This window comes from Haliotis cracherodii, unplaced genomic scaffold, assembly GCF_022045235.1.
Source record: "Haliotis cracherodii isolate W230 unplaced genomic scaffold, xgHalCrac1.p SCAF_12, whole genome shotgun sequence".
Classification (NCBI taxonomy): domain Eukaryota; kingdom Metazoa; phylum Mollusca; class Gastropoda; order Lepetellida; family Haliotidae; genus Haliotis; species Haliotis cracherodii.
In genome coordinates this window covers 1,027,533-1,049,114 of record NW_027266267.1, presented here as the reverse complement: position 1 = coordinate 1,049,114, position 21,582 = coordinate 1,027,533, and the positions used below count along the sequence as shown (strand labels likewise).

General features: G+C 43.9%; 1 protein-coding gene across 2 annotated transcripts; it reads left to right on the top strand.

Annotated features, from left to right (window-relative positions):
- The first annotated feature begins 503 nt into the window (after positions 1–503).
- Positions 504–21,356, top strand: LOC139458095 (uncharacterized). 2 transcript variants are annotated; one of them, XM_071239405.1, is made up of 3 exons: positions 504–751; positions 19,613–19,773; positions 20,460–21,356. In XM_071239405.1, the coding sequence occupies exons 1-3, from the start codon at positions 697–699 to the stop codon at positions 20,607–20,609; spliced, it is 366 nt and encodes a 121-aa protein (XP_071095506.1). In that variant the 5' UTR covers positions 504–696; the 3' UTR covers positions 20,610–21,356. The 2 variants fall into 2 exon arrangements, with proteins under 2 accessions (XP_071095506.1, XP_071095507.1); XM_071239406.1 differs by having other exon boundaries at positions 512–751; positions 19,613–19,789; positions 20,460–20,549.
- Positions 21,357–21,582: the final 226 nt, after the last annotated feature.

The window sequence follows — 21,582 nt, the reverse complement described above, 5'->3', positions numbered from 1 at the left end:
TGGATCAATCATTCTATCAACCCATGTTTGTCATCCCACACCGACATTGTGGATCAGTCATTCTATCAACCCCTGTTTGTCATCATCTTCCGACGGCATTGGTCATTACTCATGCTGTCATCCTCTGGCCATGAGAGACTAGCTGATGGATCTGGTGATAGCTTGTCCTCGTACCGACCCGACACGGATCTTTTTTCACAATATTCCTGATGACCCCCGCCGTGATATTGCTGGAATATTGCTAAAAGCGGCCTAAGACAATACTCACTCACTCACTCACTTATGTAGCAGGAATACTGCTGACAGCGGCGTTAGACAACATTCACACGCCCGTTGCCATGGTGATGATACACACTGTGACCCGGGCGGTAATGAATATATCACACCACATTCACAGTCGTACATCGTGCATGTACCGTGTACACAGCAAGAGAACACACAAGACCAATACAAGATCTATTCATACGGCGCGTTGTTCTCCTATTATTCAGATCTCAGTAGTAACGGGTCAGATAACAAACTCACCCGCAGCGCTATAACGAGGCGTTGAGCGCTATAACGCAGAAGTAAACGAGGAAGAAAGATTGTGACAGCGCAGTTGACAGACTGCCGTCAACGCGGAAGTGAAATGCGGGACATCGACCAGCCACAGTAGATCTATCAGCGACACGGCCGACCTACACCGCAAACAACAACATGCCGTTTAAGGGATTCTTCAAACTTTTTGGCTTCAAGAAAAATATGGAGACTGGTAGGTGGCTTTTGGTTTTCGTGATCTGGGGTAACCCCCGACAGTGCGGGGGTAGTTTCGTAATGTCGAATAATGTCCTGTTGTGAGTCTGTCACGCTGAGACACTGAGTCTCATATATTCACACGAATAGCACTACTTGGACTGGATCTGAATTGTTGTTAAACGCCGCCCATAGCAAATTACTTTTTTGAATGTGACGGCGGTGTGTAAATATTCGAATCGGGAGCAGCGATCCCCACCGTCGGGGTGGGAGATACCCCATTAACCAAGTCCCTGAGTCTGACTGGCCACCCGGGCTGCGTGGGCGCCTCCAGACTGCAGGGTGGTAGGGTTGCCTGGTGGTTAAAGTGTTCGCTCGTCACGCCGAAGACCAAGGTTCGATTTCCCACATGGGTACAAAGTGTGAAGCCTCTTTCTACTGTCCCCTGTTGTGATATTGCTGGAATATTGCTAAAAGCGGCGTAAAATCATACTCACTCACTCAGACTGCCCGGCCGCCTGTCTACCCCGGGGTCGGCCTGGTCATAAGGGTAGAATGCACCCTGACCCGTGTTGACGGGTATCTGCCACCTGTATGTCCGCATGTCTCCACACGTAGAGTAACAAAACTACGAGTCAGACTAAATATATAAAGGAATACACCTTGCAGCAATGTATTTTTTGTGACTGGCAATTTCTGTCTTTAAAACATTCTGAAGCATTATTCATTTTTCAAACAAAACGGACATTTTCATCTGTGTTGAGCAGGGGAACACACCACTGTAGCCATCTTCGTATTCAATTCAGTTCATTTCAGGTTATTGTTTTTCAAAGCCATATGACCCATGTTACGCACAAGTACGCCAGTGTACCGCCTGTATCACTGTAGGGTACACATCATTGTACCGCATGTATCACTCTAGGGTACACATCAATGTACCGCCTGTATCACTGTAGGGTACACATCAGTGTACCGCGTGTATCACTGTAGGGTACACATCAATGTACCGCCTGTATCACTGTAGGGTACACATCAGTGTACCGCGTGTATCACTGTAGGGTACACATCATTGTACCGCGTGTATCACTGTAGGGTACACATCATTGTACCGCGTGTATCCCTGTAGGGTACACATCAGTGTACCGCCTGTATCACTGTAGGGTACACATCAATGTACCGCGTGTATCACTGTAGGGTACACATCAGTGTACCGCGTGTATCACTGTAGGGTGCACATCATTGTACCGCGTGTATCACTGTAGGGTACACATCATTGTACCACGTGTATCACTGTAGGGTACATCACTGTAGGGTACACATCAGTGTACCGCGTGTATCACTGTAGGGTACACATCAATGTACCGCGTGTATCACTGTAGGGTACACATCAATGTACCGCGTGTATCACTGTAGGGTACACATCAATGTACCGCATGTATCACTGTAGGGTACACATCATTGTACCGCGTGTATCACTGTAGGGTACATCACTGTAGGGTACACATCAATGTACCGCGTGTATCACTGTAGGGTACATCACTGTAGGGTACACATCAGTGTACCGCATGTATCACTCTAGGGTACACACTGGCATGGGTCGTCTATACGCGGCCTGATACCAGGTATATTGACCATTATCTTTACACGTGTTGATAGCAGGTATATTGACCATTATCTTTACACGTGTTGATAGCAGGTATATTGACCATTATAGTCATGTTGATAGCAGGTATATTGAACATTATAGTCATGTTGATAGCAGATATGTTTACCGTTATAGTCGTGTTGATAGCAGGTGTATTGACCATTATAGTCATGTTGATAGCAGGTATATTGACCATTATAGTCATGTTGATAGCAGGTATATTGACCATTATAGTCATGTTGATAGCAGATATATTGACCATTATAGTCATGTTGATAGCAGGTATATTGACCATTATAGTCATGTTGATAGCAGGTATATTGACCATTATAGTCATGTTGATAGCAGGTATATTGACCATTATAGTCATGCTTGTTGCAGATAAATTAACTATTATATTTGTTTTGATAGCAGGTGTATTGACCATTATAGTCGTGTTGACAGCAGGTATATTGACCATTATAGTCGTGTTGACAGCAGGTATATTGACCATTATAGTCATGTTGATAGCAGGTATATTGGCCATTATAGTCATGTTGATAGCAGGTATATTGACCATTATAGTCATGTTGATAGCAGGTATATTGGCCATTATGGTCATGTTGATAGCAGGTATATTGACCATTATAGTCATGTTGATAGCAGGTATATTGACCATTATAGTCATGTTGATAGCAGGTATATTAACTATTATTGTCATGTTGATAGCAGGTATATTGACCATAATAGTCATGTTGATAGCAGGTATATTGACCATTATAGTCATGTTGATAGCAGGTATATTGACCATTATAGTCATGTTGATGGTAGGTATGTTTACCATTATAGTCATGTTAATAGCAGTTGTCGCATATTGATATTCGATATAATCTCCGGTATATATGCCTAGTAATATCACAGGTATTGTTCGTCATATACGCGTGCTGGCATTGGAGATACGTTGTGTACAATGTGTATACTCGGAGATCTCGATCTAGTCTGTGGAAGTGAGATATGTTGTGTACAATGTGTATACTCGGAGATCTCGATCTAGTCTGTGGAAGTGAGATATGTTGTGTACAATGTGTATACTCGGAGATCTCGATCTTGTCTGTGGCAGTGAGATATGTTGTGTACAATGTGTATACTCGGAGATCTCGATTTTGTCTGTGGAAGTGAGATATGTTGTGTACAATGTGTATACTCGGAGATCTCGATCTAGTCTGTGGAAGTGAGATATGTTGTGTACAATGTGTATACTCGGAGATCTCGATCTTGTCTGTGGCAGTGAGATATGTTGTGTACAATGTGTATACTCGGAGATCTCGATCTTGTCTGTGGAAGTGAGATATGTTGTGTACAATGTGTATACTCGGAGATCTCGATCTTGTCTGTGGAAGTGAGATATGTTGTGTACAATGTGTATACTCGGAGATCACGATCTTGTCTGTGGAAGTGAGATATGTATTCGGACATCCTCCGGGGTCAAGTGAGATTTTATTCACAACTGTATCCGTTACACATTCCAGGATACTCCGAGCTTCACCTGGTAGAGGTTTTCACAATTCAATTGACATAGATATGAGTGTACAGTGTATAGATTACACGGCAGACCCGTACAATGCCATACAATCACACTTGTTCACTGTGAATGTTCAACCTTGAACATGGAGATACATCAACATTTAATATATTTAGAAATTATAGTGTAATGCGGGTCCACAGTTAATATTCGAGGATATTTTAACTTGGTACATTCAGCTCTCCTCACATGGACTCTACACCGATTTTAGAGTTGTCCTAGTGTCCTAGAGTTGTCCTAGTGTCCTAGAGTTGTCCTAGTGTGATGGATTGGACACTGGGTTGGAGTAACACAAGGCCTGATGGCGGTCAGTGTCACTCAGTAGCAGTCGAACACTCGGTGTTAATTGTGCAACGATTTATCTTTTCTCCGGTTTTGAATCCCAGCTTGTGTGTCGTCATACCAGTGAATGAGCATGGTTTTACGCCGCATGTAGATATATTCCAGCAGTACCACGGCTGGGTACACCAGAATTTAACAGTATTCCAGTTATATCACGTTGTCAGCTTCACGTGGATTGCGTCGACTCAGGCGATTGGACCACGCGTGCTCCCGTATACAGCTGGACTATTGCAGTGTGCGGCGTAAAACAATATGTTCATGATTCCCAAGTGCTTCAGTATGGCTCGAGCTCCTACTCAGAGACAAGGGTGTTTGTGTTTCTCACATGGCATGAACAGATATCATCTTCCTGTTTCAAGTCTCATTATCAGAATTCATTTTTCCGGGGAAGTGTTTCCGGGCAAAAGAATAAAAGCTAGAACTTGACAACAATGCATCACATTTGAATAATAGGTCACACGTACATCTGTGCAGTGCATTAAGAATGAGGTGTATTGGAACATGGTTTTATGTGAATGTAGTTTCGATAACAGCGTGGCAGATGAATGTCGTAGTGTGTAGTTTAGGGATGAAGTGAATGTCCCGCTCCTCAAGAGCAAGTTCAAAGGTCTACACATGGGTCACATCGATGCCAATGATTCTGATACTGATCCATGTGATGTGAGATCCGCCTGCTTACTGCGCATATGCTTGGAGCCCGTGCATTGTTCTTGTTGATTCGAGTACTGAATAAAATAGGTGATGATTCACTTCAGGAGGATCCCAGCAGCCCATGCTTGTCGTAAAAGGCAAGAAACAGGATCGGGTGGTCAGGCTCGCTGACCTGGTTGATCACTGGGTTGTCTGGTCTGATTATTTACAGATCGCCGTCATATAACTGGAATGCTACAAGGGGGGCAAACAAACATCACTCACTTACCCACTCAGCCACTCTCTCACTCAAACAGCCGCCCATCCATTCTCTCTCTCTCTCTCTCTCTCTCTCTCTCTCTCTCTCACACACACACAAACACACACCAGTAATTCTCAGTTAAATGGTACAAATGCTGTCGCTCAGATATGACACCGACTTTTTCCTAAATGGTAGTGTATTTTAAGATACATTTCTGCGCATTAATTAGTTACGTATACCAGAAACTTAATTGGAAACGAAATAACACATAATACATGTGCAAATAATTCACAGATGTAATTTCCTTGCTTGGGGTGCCATTTTTCAATTGTCGGTGAATAACATTTCCATCAAGAAAATGTTAAACTAAGATATATGTAACAATGTCAGAAATACTAAGAAGCATTCTGAAAACTTCAGTATAGTCCTCTTATTCCAATGCCAAAAATCCTGCATGTGAGCCAGAATTGAATTGTCAAAAATACTTAAATATTTTGTCGGCAGATGTTGTGAATGTAACGTTATGCCAACTTTCATGATGTTTAGCTCAATTGTTTATAGCATATGTTGTAGCCAAACAGGTTTATTCAAAGCTGGAAGAAACATACAAAAATAATATACCTTGTAAAATACAACAAAAGTTATATTTGGTAAGAACTTTTTCGTTAATGAGGAATTTTCAAAGCGAATTTTGAAGGATGTAATTATACGTGACAGCTAGAGAACGGTGATGTGGATTTGACTAAGTGTCAACCTATAAACAGGGCTTCTATATCCACAAATGTTTCGTAACAGAACAGCGCCAAAACGCAGCTTTTATATCTGGATATTGAACCATTGAAGTTCAGATGTAATTTACGTTAAGTAATTTACTTTTGATAGGCATTTGAAAATAAACGTTTAGTAGTAAATATAAACCCTAAAGACTGTTTGTACCACTGGTATTGCATCACGCCTTCTGACGTCATCAGAAACATCGAGAGGTTTGGCTTGTACATGTGGATCAGTACAACGTAAATTACGAACTCTGTGACGTAAATTTCTCGTGATGGGATCTCCATTTACTGCTATTTAACTTTATAAAATCTTTTATTTTGTGCTTAGTAGTGTCATCAATTTAAATAACCCGCCAGATAAAATTAAAATATCTAGTTTTTATCATTTTTAGTCAGATTCAATGACAGATCATTAATTGTTGGGAATTCTTCAAACAACCCACTGCCAGGAGCCGTATCTTAAAATATATTCGAGATTTATTGTGAATTGTATTTGTAAAATTAATCACTGGTCAGAATACACTCAAATACAATTGTTTTAGGAAGTAGTTTCAAATGCAAACCAACAGTTTTCAGAGTGACTTAAATTACAACGTAAATTACACATTCAGTATGGAATAGATTAGAGTCAATAAGTTCAAGTAGACGGAACCAATGCAACAGTAATCGTTTGAAGAGGTTTTATATATGCTGCTACTTTCAATTAGACTGTTTATTTGCAGACAATATTGCTAAATTGTTTAGATTTGAAATCTACGTCACGGTCATAAGTACTGTGTTATTGTTTAAACGACTGTCTAAATGTGAGAACCAAGTATATTTTCATAATGCTACATTACATGACTTCCCAGCGACATTTATCAAAATAGTTTGATGTATGAAGACTTGCCTTCATGGGATACGTAATGAGGCTTATATGTTGTCCTCAGGTTTAATTTCTTGCAATTGCAAATACAAACTATAAGTATAAAGTAGACATCTTTAAAAGTTATTGTGCGTGAAATATCTAGTTTCCTTTTAGTATTTTGAATATGCTGCATTATCCATCAAAGGATCTGTAGAAATTGGGGTAGAATCTGTAATGTTTAACCAGGTTTTGTTATGTAAATTACATTGTAATATTAGGGTAGTATTGTTGAAGTTTCTACTTTATAAAATTAAAAGTTTGGATGAAAAATCACAATTTTTTTCTATACTTTGCTCAGCTAATTGTTCCATTTAACTGGGAATGACTGACACACGCTAATAAAGCACATATGTAGCTCACCTTCATTTATAACGAACAGTTTAATTTCTGTTTAAAGATTGCGAAATTATCGAGGATTTTCTACAATCCTTTGCAAAATTACCAAAATGTTGAGAAATCAAAAAAGAAATTCCGACGTAGATATTCCTTGATCAGCAGGGAGTTTTGTGTGTTGATGAGCTGATCAGTCGCAGCCAATAGCGACCGCACACCAACCTCCTGTTACGCGATCTGCCATGTCTGAATGTAAGGGTTATCTCGAGTTACCACCTAGCCGAGTCTAGCTGGCAGGCATTAAATGGTTATAAACAGATGATTCGACAGGGCCAGTGTCTGTTCCTCCTGATGTTCCCAATGGTCGAGTACAACCGGGGATGTCTCACATTACACTCCCACACCACGGCGCACGACACTTCACACGAGGAGTGTTCATCACAATGGACATGCGTCATATATACCGGAAGTAGTGATCCGGAGGAAGAGAAAGACAGTTGTAGGCATGGTTGTGAACGTTGCCGACTCAGATGTCACTTGCTTCTTGGTTTGTTCGTATTTCCTTTTCAAAGCTATCTCCGAAAATTATTGACGTGAGGGTATCGTATAGGTCGGTTCCAACACTAGGTCTTGAATAAGTTTTCTGAAACCTGGATTACTCATGACACTGAAGGGCCGCAAATCCATGATGAGGAAGTCAAGAATGGCATCGGATATTGCAAGGGCACGATGTGAATTTGCAGGAAGTTTCTTAGAGTTCATTGTGTATGTCAATTTTATTTGTTTTTTCTTTGGTGGCCATGTCTTACCACGTGTTTCGCCGCTGGCGCTGGCACACCTCGTTGCACCAGTGGAACAGTGCTTTCTTCGCATGTGATCGTACAAAGTTGTCGTGTTTCCACTATATCTAAGAATTGGTCCACAAATTCTACAACCAATCCGCTTTTTGTCGACACTGTTTGTCTCTTTAGCGAAGCCAAAGTTCGTCCACACTTTTGATTTTGCGGACGGATTTGTGACAAATTCCACTTTGTCTGCCGCCATGATGGATAGGTTGCTAGGAGACAGGAGGGGCAAATAACTCTAACCGCCATACCAGTTGTCAAGCTACAGTGTTCCCTGGCTAATGCGCACTCCAATATAACGGTAACTAGGTTGTAGCGCGCGGTAAAGCATGGCTCCCAAAATTTACTAACATTTTTAATAAACTCAAGTTTTCAAATGACACGATGCTTTCCCTATCTCAGAAAACATTATCATTATCTATCTATCTATCTATCTATCTATCTATCTATCCATCCATCCATCGATCCATCCATCCATCCATCCATCCATCCATCGATCCATCCATCCATCCATCCATCCATCCATCGATCTATCCATCCATCCATCCATCCATCCATCCATCTATCTAGCTATCTATCTATCTATCTATCTATGTATCTATCTATCTATCTATCTATCTAGCAGTATTCCATAAAGTCGAGTCTGGAACAGGCAAACTACCACGTATACTTTACCACTACAACTACTACTACTACTACTACTACTACTACTACTACTTATACTTCTGTTACTACTATACACGAGAATATTTAAAGCACGTGGCGTGAGAGGAAATCGTGCTAGGTTTGAAGCGAGTTTGGGTGTTGGTTTTGTTCCCAGCTAGAGTAAATAAACCGTACAGCCACTTATCGGCTCGGTGAACTGTGAATATACAACACACAGGTAGGGAAGTGAACCGTGATAGTCAACATACCATAAAGATATATTGTGGCCGGACAGTGCCGACAACAGCCGTCATCTATTGCAATTAATCCCCACAGTAACGAACTATAACATGGCTGATTCAGCTTCCTTGTGCGGCCCGACGGGATGTGCAGACAGGGGCGCACTAAATACACAGAGTCGTCGTGTGACCCCGCCGTGTGACTCTTCTCGTTACTACAGTGTTTAGTGTTGCCACCACTCTTACCCACCCCTCCCCCCTCTTCTCGTTACTACAGTGTGTAGTGTTGCAACCACTTTTCCCCACACCGCCCCCTCTTCTCGTTACTACAGTGTGTAGTGTTGCCACCACTCTTCCCCACACCGCCCCCTCTTCTCGTTCTACAGTGTGTAGTGTTACTCCCACTCTTCCCCACACCGCCCTTCTCGAGGTACCCGGTTACCTCCCCTGGTTACATGTATGGAACAGTGGCCGTGATCGGCGGGACACGGTTACCTCCCCTGGTTACATATATCGAAGGGTGGCCGTGATCGGCGGGACACGGTTACCTCCCCTGGTTACATATATGGAACAGTGGCCGTGATCGGCGGGACAAGGTTACCTCCCCTGGCTACATATATGGAAGGGTGGCCGTGATCGGCGGGACAAGGTTACCTCCCCTGGTTACATATATGGAAGGGTGGCCGTGATCGGCGGGACACGGTTACCTCCCCTGGTTACATATATGGAAGGGTGGCCGTGATCGGCGGGACACGGTTACCTCCCCTGGTTACATATATGGAAGGGTGGCCGTGATCGGCGGGACACGGTTACCTCCCCTGGTTACATATATGGAAGGGTGGCCGTGATCGGCGGGACAAGGTTATTACCTCCCCCGGTTACATATATGGAAGGGTCGCCGTGATCGCTGGTACCCGATTACCTCCCCTGGTTACATATATGGAAGGGTCGCCGTGATCGCTGGTACCCGGTTACCTCCCCTGGTTACATATATGGAAGGGTGGCCGTGATCGCTGGTACCCGGTTACCTCCCCTGGTTACATATATGGAAGGGTCGCCATGATCGGCGGGACACGGTTACCTCACCTGCTACATATATGGAAGGGTGGCCGTGATTGGTGAGGTTTCTCAATGTCTGTTACTCAACCACGCCCAGAAATGTAGACGTTATTCCTTGCTGGTCTGATCAGTTCTGTCAGTTCATGTGCTCAGGGGCGGTCGGGTAGCCTAGTGGTTAAAGCGTTCGCTCGTCACGCCGAAGACCCGGGTTCGATTCCCAACATGGGTACCATGTGTGAAGCCCATTTCTGGTGTCCCCCGCCGTGATATTGCTGGAATATTGTCAAAAGCGGCGTAAAAACATACTCACTCACTCATGTGCTCAGAAAGAATGCTGTGAAACCAAGGCATGCCGTTTAACAATAACTGTAAGCTTGGTCAATCAGCATATAAATCTCGGGGCAGTTAGTGGGTTAGAGCCGCTTTTAACATTATTCCAGTTATATCACGGCGTGTCAGCTTAATGTGGGAGGAAAGCCCGAAGTGATGCAGGTCTCAGACGTTTACCACTTCGGTGAAACCCACGAGCACGGGTATGGTGCTGACAAACCTAGAAACATAATCGGGGAGAACCGGGATTCGAACCCACAATCATAGGTTTCTGGCGTGGCCAAGGGACGCAACTCTGCACAGCGAATCGCGGCGCCATAGACGACTGGGCCACCCGTGCCCCCCACTTTGTTATAGCTGACTGGTGAAACTAACAACTATGTGCGTAAAAACCTGAAATGAAATGAAAAACAAATACCGTAATCGACGTTATAAGCGCCCAGGGCGATCTCAAAATTAGAAAAAGGGGGTCTTATTAGAATATTATTTTGGTGAAAAAAACAGAGTTGAAAGATACATTTCGAGGTTTACGCTGACAGCCTGAAATGTTTATGTACGACAGATATATTTTTCTAGAATTTAATTGCCCATAATTAAGGATGCATATAACACACGAGTGCGTATTGTACGCGAATTAATTCGTCTTGTGAACATTGATCAATGGGAAGGGGTGCTAATTGGGATTGTTCACTAGCCAATATATTAGCAAATACCGCCGTGGGCGCTTATTAGAGCGGGGCGCTTATTACGTCGAATACGGTATATACCAATACATCTACATCGGGTCACTGATACAGTCTACTCCATCATGTCATTCAGGTGTTGATAACGCTAGAGCATGTAATGTCAGTGGAGGAATGTAGCCAGCGGCTCTCCATCTGTCCTCGTCAATCAGGGAGTGTGTCTTCGGCACTTATTACATGTCTCTACAGATGAATAAACACAAGTTATTACTCTCAAAGTCCAAGTACCAAGTTGTCCGACTCCCCATTGTTCTCGGTGCCTTTGGTTTGGTACCTCCCAATCTGTTCACTGACGGTAGAGCGTCCGCCCGGAGAGCGGAAGGTCCGGGGTTCCATCCCCAGCCGCGTCATACCAAATGACGTTAAAAGATGGTACTTGTTGTTACCCTGTCTGGAGCTCGGCATTAAAGGGCTAAAACAAGGACTGATCGGCTCGGAGTCAGTATACTGTGACTGGTAGGGGTATTCATGTTAAACTGCGGCATGGTATCTCAGTGTGCTAGCACTATAAATCGGCATCAGTCCGGACTAGTACAAGCAGCCACACACACACATACACGTGCATGCAGCTATATAAGTGCAATAATCTTGGACGCGACGTTAAACCCCATTTCACCTCACCTCTGTTGACTGACATTGGGAGAGTACCCTGGTTTGCTACCAGGAATACTGCCCTTCTGACAATCTGGGTTATGCAGAAGGCTTCAGAGTCTTCACATTCTCCGACAAGTTCTGGGTTGGTTTAACTAGGCAGCGCTTCCTGGGAGAAGACCCATCCGCTGTCTGGGCTGCGTGAAGAGGGGGCACCGGCCCTGAGCTGATGATGAGCCTAAACAGCATGACTGACTGACCGACAGGATCACCCAAACCCGCTTTGTTGCATTTTCTTTTTTAATCTGTACTTAATAACAATAATAATAATGATGATGATGGTAATAATAAAAAAAGACGACGACGACGTCGACGATGACGATGACGATGATGAGGATGAGGATGAGGATGAGGATGATAAATGGCTACATCAGTTGAATTCTGCTCAATGTTCTAACACCATTGTTACCCCGGACAATGGGTCAGTGTGAACTCGATTATCTATCTCAGCTCCTTGGGAGGTATACAAACCAAGCTGCCTGTGAGGCGCTAGAAAGTTATCAGTCATATTACCATTTCACCCTACTGTGTACCCATTCACTGCTTGGTGACGGTATAGGTAGATATAATGTCATCTTCCCTAACTGGCTTCCACAGGAGGTATGGCCTGGGTGTGATCAAACAATATTCCCTAGATCTCGCTACATTGAAATAGAATCACAATGATTTTCAGATATTTGTGACGTCACAATAAAATTGCATCAGCAATCGAAATGACATCCCCGAAGACCGTTACTGCTATTTACAAACTGAAAATGTTGGACACCACGTGTCTTTTGACATGATATATACCCACAGTTGTCGATACATGTTTAAGCCTCATGTATCTAGTGAGACAAGTTCGATGGTTGAACAACTTCTTTATTACAATTAGTGCGACGTTTCGGTGTAGATCCTAACACCTTTATCAAGCAAGTGACCTTTATCAAGCATCACTTGCTTCATAAAGGTGTTAGGATCTACACTGAAACGTCGCACTAATGGTAATAAAGAAGTTGTTCATTCATAGAACTTGTCTTACTTCATCACACCAACTTCTAAATGCCACTGAAAGAACTCATGTATCTAGTCATGTTGAATTAAGTGATATTAAAAGACACTTGGTGAGATTATCTGTGTATCGGAAAATTGCACTGTGTCTCCGATCTCCTATGGACCATGTATCATCTCGCCCCCCCCCCCCCCCCCCCCACAGGAACCACGTGCTGTATCACCTATTCGGATAAATATTCTATCACACATGCATTTCTCTGTGCATCTGTCATCTTCCTAAAACACATGCACTGTTTTGTTTCCGGGTTTCCCAGTGGGGAGAAGCGACTGAAGGGGTCGGACCTGTCAGACTCGGTGACTTGGTTGATGACGTATCAACGTACCCCAGCGGCATATGTATTAGCTCATAATATCAATCCTTGGTTTGTCTGACCCAGACTGCGGCGCACCCGTGAAGATCCGGGTTAAAATAGGTCTTCACCAACCCATGCGTGTCATAGGAGGCGTCCAATGTGATCCGGAGGTCAGGCTCGCTGTCTTGGTTGAAACATGTCATCGTATCCCAATTGCGTAGATTGATGCTCATGATGTCAACCACTAGATTGGCTGGTCAAGGCTCGATTATTTACAAACCGCCGTCATATAGTTGGAATTGTGCTGAGTGTGGCGTAAGAAAACCAAACAAGAAGATGGTTGCAGCGTTAAACAAAACCTAACACATACTATATGTCCGTCTGGAACTTGTGCATCATGTCATATCGACACACGCAGAGCATACTACCCCACACACCAGCAACTTGTGACGTGACGTGACGTGACGTGACGTCGAGCAGCCGGGTAAGGTGGAGGATGGGTGGAGGGAGGGTGGGTGAACAAGTCGATACACAATGAGTTTATTATTGTATTGACAAACTTGTGAACCGTGTTTGGATCACTGCCGCACAGTGTTATCTACAGACAAGTGACGTATGTAGGTGAATATACCGTATACATCCCGGGGCGATGACGTCACGTCAGGAAGTGTGACTGACACCTCGGTGTTGTACATACCTGGGATATTGATCACCGCCCGCGGGCTGGGAACACGGCACGTGGCACGAGACCCGGAAGTGACCACTGTGAGAGTGGCCGGACCTCACACTGACCGCACACCTCCAGTAGGGTGGACCTAGTGACCATGCCCAGGAAAATTACTACGTCGCTCCTCGCGTGTTTCCGGAAAAAGAAAGGTAGGAGTAATTGTGGTGGAAAAGTGCCGGGAATTTGTAGTTTGTAATCCTGGTGCTGTGAATATACAGTTTGTAAACCAGGTGTTGAGGCTATGTAAACTCACCACCAAGAGATACGCGAATACCATACATGTTGGTTAATATATGAAGTCTGACTCATATTCAAGAGATATTAGATTGGTTTGATGCACATACTGGTATGTTGTGTGAACCGATGCTCATGAACGCATCACATGTGATGTCATAGATCCATGGCTCGACATGCAACATATGTCTCGTGCAGGATTAGCGTGTAAACTTTGGAAATCTTTGCAGCATATCGTGATAAGAATAGAGGCACTCTTGGGTAACACTTGACTGATTGTTAGTTTTGTCATTACGCTGTACACATTGGACACATCTCATCTTAACGTTCATACTTCTCTATATGTTTCTATAGTTGAATTTCTTTTGGCAGTCAGTATTGTTTGTTAACCATGTGTTGGGTATATGTAGTTTGTAAACCAAGTTCTTTGAATACGTTGTTTATAAACCAAGTGCTGGGAATATGTTCTTTATAAACCAAGTGTATAAACTTTGTATCTGATGGAAATGGTTGGTTGGTTTGTTGTTTTACGCCGCACTCAGCAATATTCCAGCTATATGTCGGTCTGTAAATAATCGAGTGTAGACCAGACAATTCAGTGATTGACATCATGAGCATCGATCCACGCATTTGGGATACGATGACATGCATCAACCAAGTCAGCGAGCCTGACCACCTGATCCCGTTAGTCGCCTTTTACGACAAGCATGGGTTGGTGAAGACCGATTCTGATGGAAATGAGCAACTCTGCTACACTGCGTGTACAACTCTCTCTTGAGAGGCCAGTGTGTGGAGTTGACGGGGCTGGCGGGTTTGTGCGTCCCCTGCAGTATTCACAACTGTGTCACTCTGTTATTTATGCTAGTGACTACAAGTAAATATCACCTCGATATACAAAGAACAGGGACTAACGGAAGTCAGTGCCGAGCTGCGCTAGACGGAGCGTGTCAGTGCACTAGTCTCATCAGTAAGTCCCCCCGTCAGTACTTGTGTCAAATGTGTGTGTCTCTCCGTCAGTACGTTTGTCAAATGTATCTGTCTCTCCGTCAGTACTTGTGTCAAATGTATCTGTCTCTCCGTCAGTACGCATGTCAAATGTGTCTGTCTCTCCGTCAGTACGTGTGTCAAATGTATCTGTCTCTCCGTCAGTACGTGTGACAAATGTATCTGTCTCTCCGTCAGTACGTGTGACAAATGTATCTGTCTCTCCGTCAGTACGTGTGACAAATGTATCTGTCTCTCCGTCAGTACGCGTGTCAAATGTCTGTCTCTCCGTCAGTACGTTTGTCAAATGTGTCTGTCTCTCCGTCAGTACGTGTGTCAAATGTGTCTGTCTCTCCGTCAGTACGTTTGTCAATTGTATCTGTCTCTCCGTCAGTACGTGTGTCAAATGTGTCTGTCTCTCCGTCAGTACGCGTGTCAAATGTCTGTCTCTCCGTCAGTACGCGTGTCAAATGTCTGTCTCTCCGTCAGTATGTGTGTCAAATGTCTGTCTCTCCGTAAGTATGTGTGTCGAATCTGTCTGTCTCTCCGCCAGTACTTGTGTCAAATGTCTGTTTCTCCGTCAGTACGCATGTTTAAGGCATACTTTGTCTTCCGGTTCGTGTGTAGAGGTACATTGATGTAAGACTGTAGCACTGCCCGCCACCTGTCATGCATGTCTCATGGTTGTGATGTATCTGGATCAGGAAGACCGCTACCTTGCAACAACAACTACAACAACTACATCAACGTTAACAGAGATATTCCCGGACGATCTCTCCACTCCATTTACACCAGGCCTCTTCCGTTTCTTTTTCGAAGTTGTCACGTCACGTTACATTGGTGACTCAGGTGTGACTAGAATGGCGTCTCTCAGGTGTGACTAGCATGGCGTTTCTCAGGTGTAACTAGCAGGGCGTCTCTCAGGTGTGACTAGCATGGCGTTTCTGAGGTGTAACTAGCATGGCGTCTCTCAGGTGTGACTAGCATGGCATCTCTCAGGTGTGACTAGCATGGCGTCTCTCAGGTGTGACTAGCATGGCATCTCTCAGGTGTAACTAGCATGGCGTCCCTCAGGTGTGACTAGCATGGCGTCTCTCAGGTGTGACTAGCATGGCGTCTCTCAGGTGTGACTAGCATGGCGTTTCTCAGGTGTGACTAGCATGGCGTCTCTCAGGTGTGACTAGCATGGCGTTCTCAGGTGTGACTAGCATGGCATCTCTCAGGTGTGACTAGGATGGCGTCTCTCAGGTGTGACTAGGATGGCGTCCCTCAGGTGTAACTAGCATGGCGTCTCTCAGGTGTGACTAGCATGGCGTCTCTCAGGTGTAACTAGCATGGCGTCTCTCAGGTGTGACTAGCATGGCGTCTCTCAGGTGTAACTAGGATGGCGTCTCTCAGGTATGCCTAGGATGGCGTCTCTCAGGTGTAACTAGGATGGCGTCTCTAAGGTGTGACTAGCATGGCGTCTCTCAGGTGTAACTAGGATGGCGTCTCTCAGGTATGCCTAGGATGGCGTCTCTCAGGTATGCCTAGGATGGCGTCTCTCAGGTATGCCTAGGATGGCGTCTCTCAGGTGTGACTAGGATGGCGTCTCTCAGGTGTGACTAGCATGGCGTCTCTCAGGTATGCATAGGATGGCGTCTCTCAGGTGTGCCTAGGATGGCGTCTCTCAGGTGTGACTACCATGGCGTCGCCGCGGGAAGCACATGGACGTTTCCGAGTGAAGCCAACGCACCGCAATTCCCTGAAGATTGCCTGAAACTCGGGTCCCCATTGACTGATTGATAACATAACAGAACTCGAGTTAGCGGACAGGCAAATAACGTATTTCCCAAATAAACTGTTCAAATGCTGCCGAGGTTGTGTCGAAAACATATCGTTAGTCAACTTCTGTGTACTGTGTGACGTCACCTGCTCTGTGTCGTAAGAAGCTTGACGCTTGGCGAACTTGAGATCGTCACGTTGCACGTGCACTCCCGTCTCTCGTTTTACTGAAGATGAAAGTGAGTGAGTGAGTGAGTATGGTTTGACGCCGCTTTTAGCAATATTCCAGCAATACCACGCCAGGGGACACCAGGAATGTACAATAAACCCAGATGGGGCGATACGTGTATTCAGGGTGTACAATGGACGATTAAATATTACTTCAAACATTATTTACTACATTTACTGAGAAAGTATAAACGTGGGGAATGTTTCAAATCAGTTGAAATAAAAACAAAATAACAGAAAATATTTATATCATATGAAATAGGAGATCTTATAAACAGCTTCGTGAATTTCGTCCTGACCGTATGAGGACTAATAATAGAACAAGTGTTATTGAAATATCCGGAACGTTATGACAATAATGTGATCAGATATAAAAATATAAAAATACACGAACAAGGAATCAAGTCCCCCAGCAATCAAATCAAGATGGATAAAATCTATTAACTATGTCAGTGGATAAAATGAAATAGATAAACAGAATAATTAGTGAATGTAGATCCCTTTAAAGAGGTTGACATATGTTGTATGTATTTAACATGCTTGGCATAATGGCACTAAGAGATAAACGGTCGTACTTAAAACTCTCTCAAACCCCTGCAGGGAGAGACAAGCCGTTGTTTGTTCCTCTTGTCGAAATACTTGTGTTTTGTAGTAGCAATCATTGATACATCGTTCACGTGCAGGCAGGAATACGGCACGTGAACTTCCGCAACTGCTGCAACTCCCGCAGCTGCCTAGATTCAGTTTCACGTGTCTCCCGAGGCCTACTTCCTGGCATGATAAATAACGGGACATGAAATCTAACAGATTATTCTCACAACTTTCATGCTAATTAACAACGCGTGTGGGTCCGACGTTGATTAATGTACAATTTGCATACTCGTATATGCAAGGGGCCCACGTATGGTTCCTGTAGGAAGTGACAACTTGGTGACGATGGTTGCGGTATACTCAGTTTTACTTCATACATGTAGATATATACATACAGAAGACACTATGTGCCAGGTCAGCACATGGTGGTAGTGGTTGTTGTCTAGGTGCCCCGGAGCACCCAGCCTAACCCTAGCTAGGCTAAGGGTAAGACCTTTCTTTTTTTCCTTTCTCCTCTCTGGACCAAGGCTTATATAGCCAAGGTCACCTGACATTTAGTAAATAATAAATATAAATGTAAACAGTAAATCATCAGTGACATACTTGCACATCCTGTTCAGGATGGCAGACGGTCGATGTACACAAAAATGGGGATTTACAAATAGGATTAGCATCTAATAAATAACAGCAATTAAATGTTTCAAGGCATATAGATGTCATTGCTCCAGGGTAATGAGCCTTTGCAATCAAATGTTCTTCAGACAATGGATGTCGTAAATCAGTCGCTATGACATTATCATAAAGATAATACTTCTTCTTCTTCTTCTTCTAAAGTGGTCATACTGTGTTTTGTTTGTTTATTTGTTTTTTTTGGTGTTTACGACGCACAAAGCAATATTCTAGCTATATGACGGCGGTCTGTAAATAATCGAGTCTGGACCAGGCAATCCAGTGACCAGTGATTGATATCATGAGCATCGTTCAACGTAATTGGGATACGATGACATGCATGAACCAAGTCAGCGAGCCTGACCACCCGATCCCGTTAGTCGCCTCCTACAACAAGCATAGTCGCCTTTTAGGGCAAGCATGGGTTGCTGAAGACCTACTCTACCCCGGATCTTCACGGATCTCATACTATGCATTGAGTGTTATTTGTACAGGTTTTTATAAATCTGGCGGGGTTCATTTCTGGTGTCACCCGCCTTGATATTGCTGGAGTATTGCTAAAAGCGGCGTAGAACACTCACTCACTCACTCACTCAATGTGGCGGGACAATAGCCTGGTGGCTGAAGCGTTCGCTCGTCACGACGAAGGCCCGGGTTCGATTCCCGACATGGGTACAATGTGTGAAGCTCATTTCTGGTATCCCCCGTCGTTATATTGCTGGAATATTGCTAAAAGCGGCGTAAAACAATACTCACTTACTCTATCAGTGTGACACAACTGTGCCGAATCCTCTTGCTAACATTGACATAACAATAAGCTACGGTTATAACGAACTCAAAGGGACTACTATTTTTAATTCGTTATAACCGTAGTTCGTTATAAGCATAAAAACAGCATAACTACAGCAAATAGTCGGGACTAAAAAGTAAGTTCGCTATATCCGCCAGTTCATTATAAGCGTGTTCGTTATATCCGTAGTTTACTGTGCAATATACACTACTCGCAAGAAGTTAAAGAACTCTAGAGTTTACCATATAAGAATAGCTGAGCTCTCTCCCACAGCTTGTTGATAGTGCAACATCCGGCCTTTCAGTTGTGGATATACTTTGACTGGTTCTGAGTAGAACATTTACCTCAAAGCGATGGGCACCGACCTGTGTGCACACTGACCCCCTTACAGAGATTGTACGTGCGCATCAGAGGTCGGAACTTGGATCATCTTAGTGCGGCGTTTAACAACAAAGGAACTCGACTCGCATCTCACGTTACCTGTAATTGTTACCTGTAATTGTTACCTGTAATTGTTACCTGAAATTGTTACCTGTGATTGCTACCTGTAATTGTTACCTGGCCTGTTGTCTGTTGTAGCTAAGACGCCGCGGACTCACCCGTACGACGAGGTGAAAGAGGAAGATCTCAAGCCCAACCAAACACCACCAAAGAGGCGGCCGCGAGAGTATGACGAAATCGAGATTGATGATGACGCTTCCGGTCCAACCATGGTGTCAGAGATTACAGCAAAGCCAGAGGTAGGCGGCGCCCAAGGTAGGCCGATAGTTCTCGTAAGGACAGCCAATCCTACAGCAATGGCTCTATGCGTAGTTTGCACTTTGTTTTTTTCCAATATGGCCACTGGCAGCCACATTTGAATTCCGATCAAAATGTCATCAACAAATATGTTATAACCCAACCCAACCATCTCACCAAGTTTCAGGCCTGAATCTGTTGTTTGTGTCTATTGTTGTTTGTGTCTGTTGTTGTTTGAGTCTGTTGTTTGTAGTGTCAGTCTGTCTGTTGCTTGTTTGAATCTGTTGTTTGAGTCTATTGTTGTTTAAGTCAATTGTTGTTTGTGTCTATTTGTTGTTTGAGTCTATTATTGTTTGTGTCTATTGTTGTTTGATTATGTTGTTTGAGTCTGTTGTTTGAGTCTATTGTTGTTTGAGTTTATTGTTGTTTCCGTCTATTGTTGTTTCCGTCTATTGTTGTTTGAGTCTGTTGTTGTTTGAGTCTGTTGTTGTTTGAGTCTGTTGCTGTTTGAGTCTGTTGTTGTTTCCGTCTGTTGTTGTTTGAGTTTATTGTTGTTTGAGTCTATTGTTGTTTCCGTCTGTTGCTGTTTCAGTCTATTGTTGTTTCCGTCTGTTGTTGTTTCCGTCTGTTGTTGTTTCCGTCTGTTGTTGTTTGAGTCTGTTGTTGTTTGAGTTTGTTGCTGTTTCAGACAAAGACTCTCAACTACATCGAGGTGGAGGTGCAGCAGCAGAACCCGGATGCTGATGTCCGGAGAGCAGCGCCATCTACACAGTACACCACGATAGATGTCGCTGCCACGTCCGCGGCTTCCGGGAGGAAGATATCGCTGTCAGAATGAGGCTGGAGTGAACGACAGACCTGTGTCCGAGTCTTGTACATAGACACTGTACATACTGTGTATACATGCCACGACGTCACACTCACTGTACATAAACTCACTTTAAGCCACGTGGTCCTCACACGCATGCGCAGTTGATGGTGCGTGTTCCTTGCTGGATGAGATTATTGGTGTTGCTGGGTACGGCGTCAGGCAGCAGACAGACAATTACTTTTTAATTGAAATGATGTAAGTGGCAGGTGCTTCCAGTGAGCAGGACCTGCCTACTCTTGTCACGACCTGCCTACTCTTGTCACGACCTGCCTACTCTTGTCACGACCTGCCTACTCTTGTCGCGACCTGCCTACTCTTGTCACGACCTGCCTACTCTTGGCAAGAACACCTGGTGTCAGCACTGTTTTCGGTGATCCATTCATGTAATTTTCATCACTATTTTGTCGTTTTCACCCTGCAGAATTTGTGTCGGCTTATTTCTGAGACTGATCATTCCCTGAGGTTCTAAATGTCCAGTATACATTAACTAAGTTGGTTTTGATGCGATTGTAAAAGTAATTCTCTCATGTTACGTCGGAAGAGCTAAAGGAGGACGACATATCGAAACTGTTGGTGCCAGACAATTTGGCTGGTGTTGATATTTTGTCTAGAACTACATGTTGTAACTAATGCCAAGTGTGAGACATCGCCATGATGTAATTTAGGTGTGCGCCTATTGCTTGATATATTAAAGTGTTTACATTTTACGGATAACGTGGATTTACTTGATATGACTGAAGTTGCCAGTTAACCCAGGTCTAGGCCACCCCGTAAAACATGTAATGTCATCCTACCAGCATACACGCAGAGACGGGTCTGCTTTGCACTTCTCTTTATTTGTCAAAAGGCGATTGAAAAACAGGTTAAAACTAAGATGGCGTCAAGCCCCTGTTCAATACGGCATGCAGGCGGTGTCAAGCCCCTGTTCAATACGGCCATC

Excerpts from the sequence above, each read along its gene's own strand:
- LOC139458095 (XM_071239405.1), top strand. The coding sequence starts at position 697 with ATGCCGTTTAAGGGATTCTTCAAACTTTTTGGCTTCAAGAAAAATATG. Across the intron at positions 752-19,612 it reads CAAGAAAAATATGGAGACTG|CTAAGACGCCGCGGACTCAC; the intron begins GTAGGTGGCTTT and ends TGTCTGTTGTAG. Across the intron at positions 19,774-20,459 it reads AGATTACAGCAAAGCCAGAG|ACAAAGACTCTCAACTACAT; the intron begins GTAGGCGGCGCC and ends TTGCTGTTTCAG.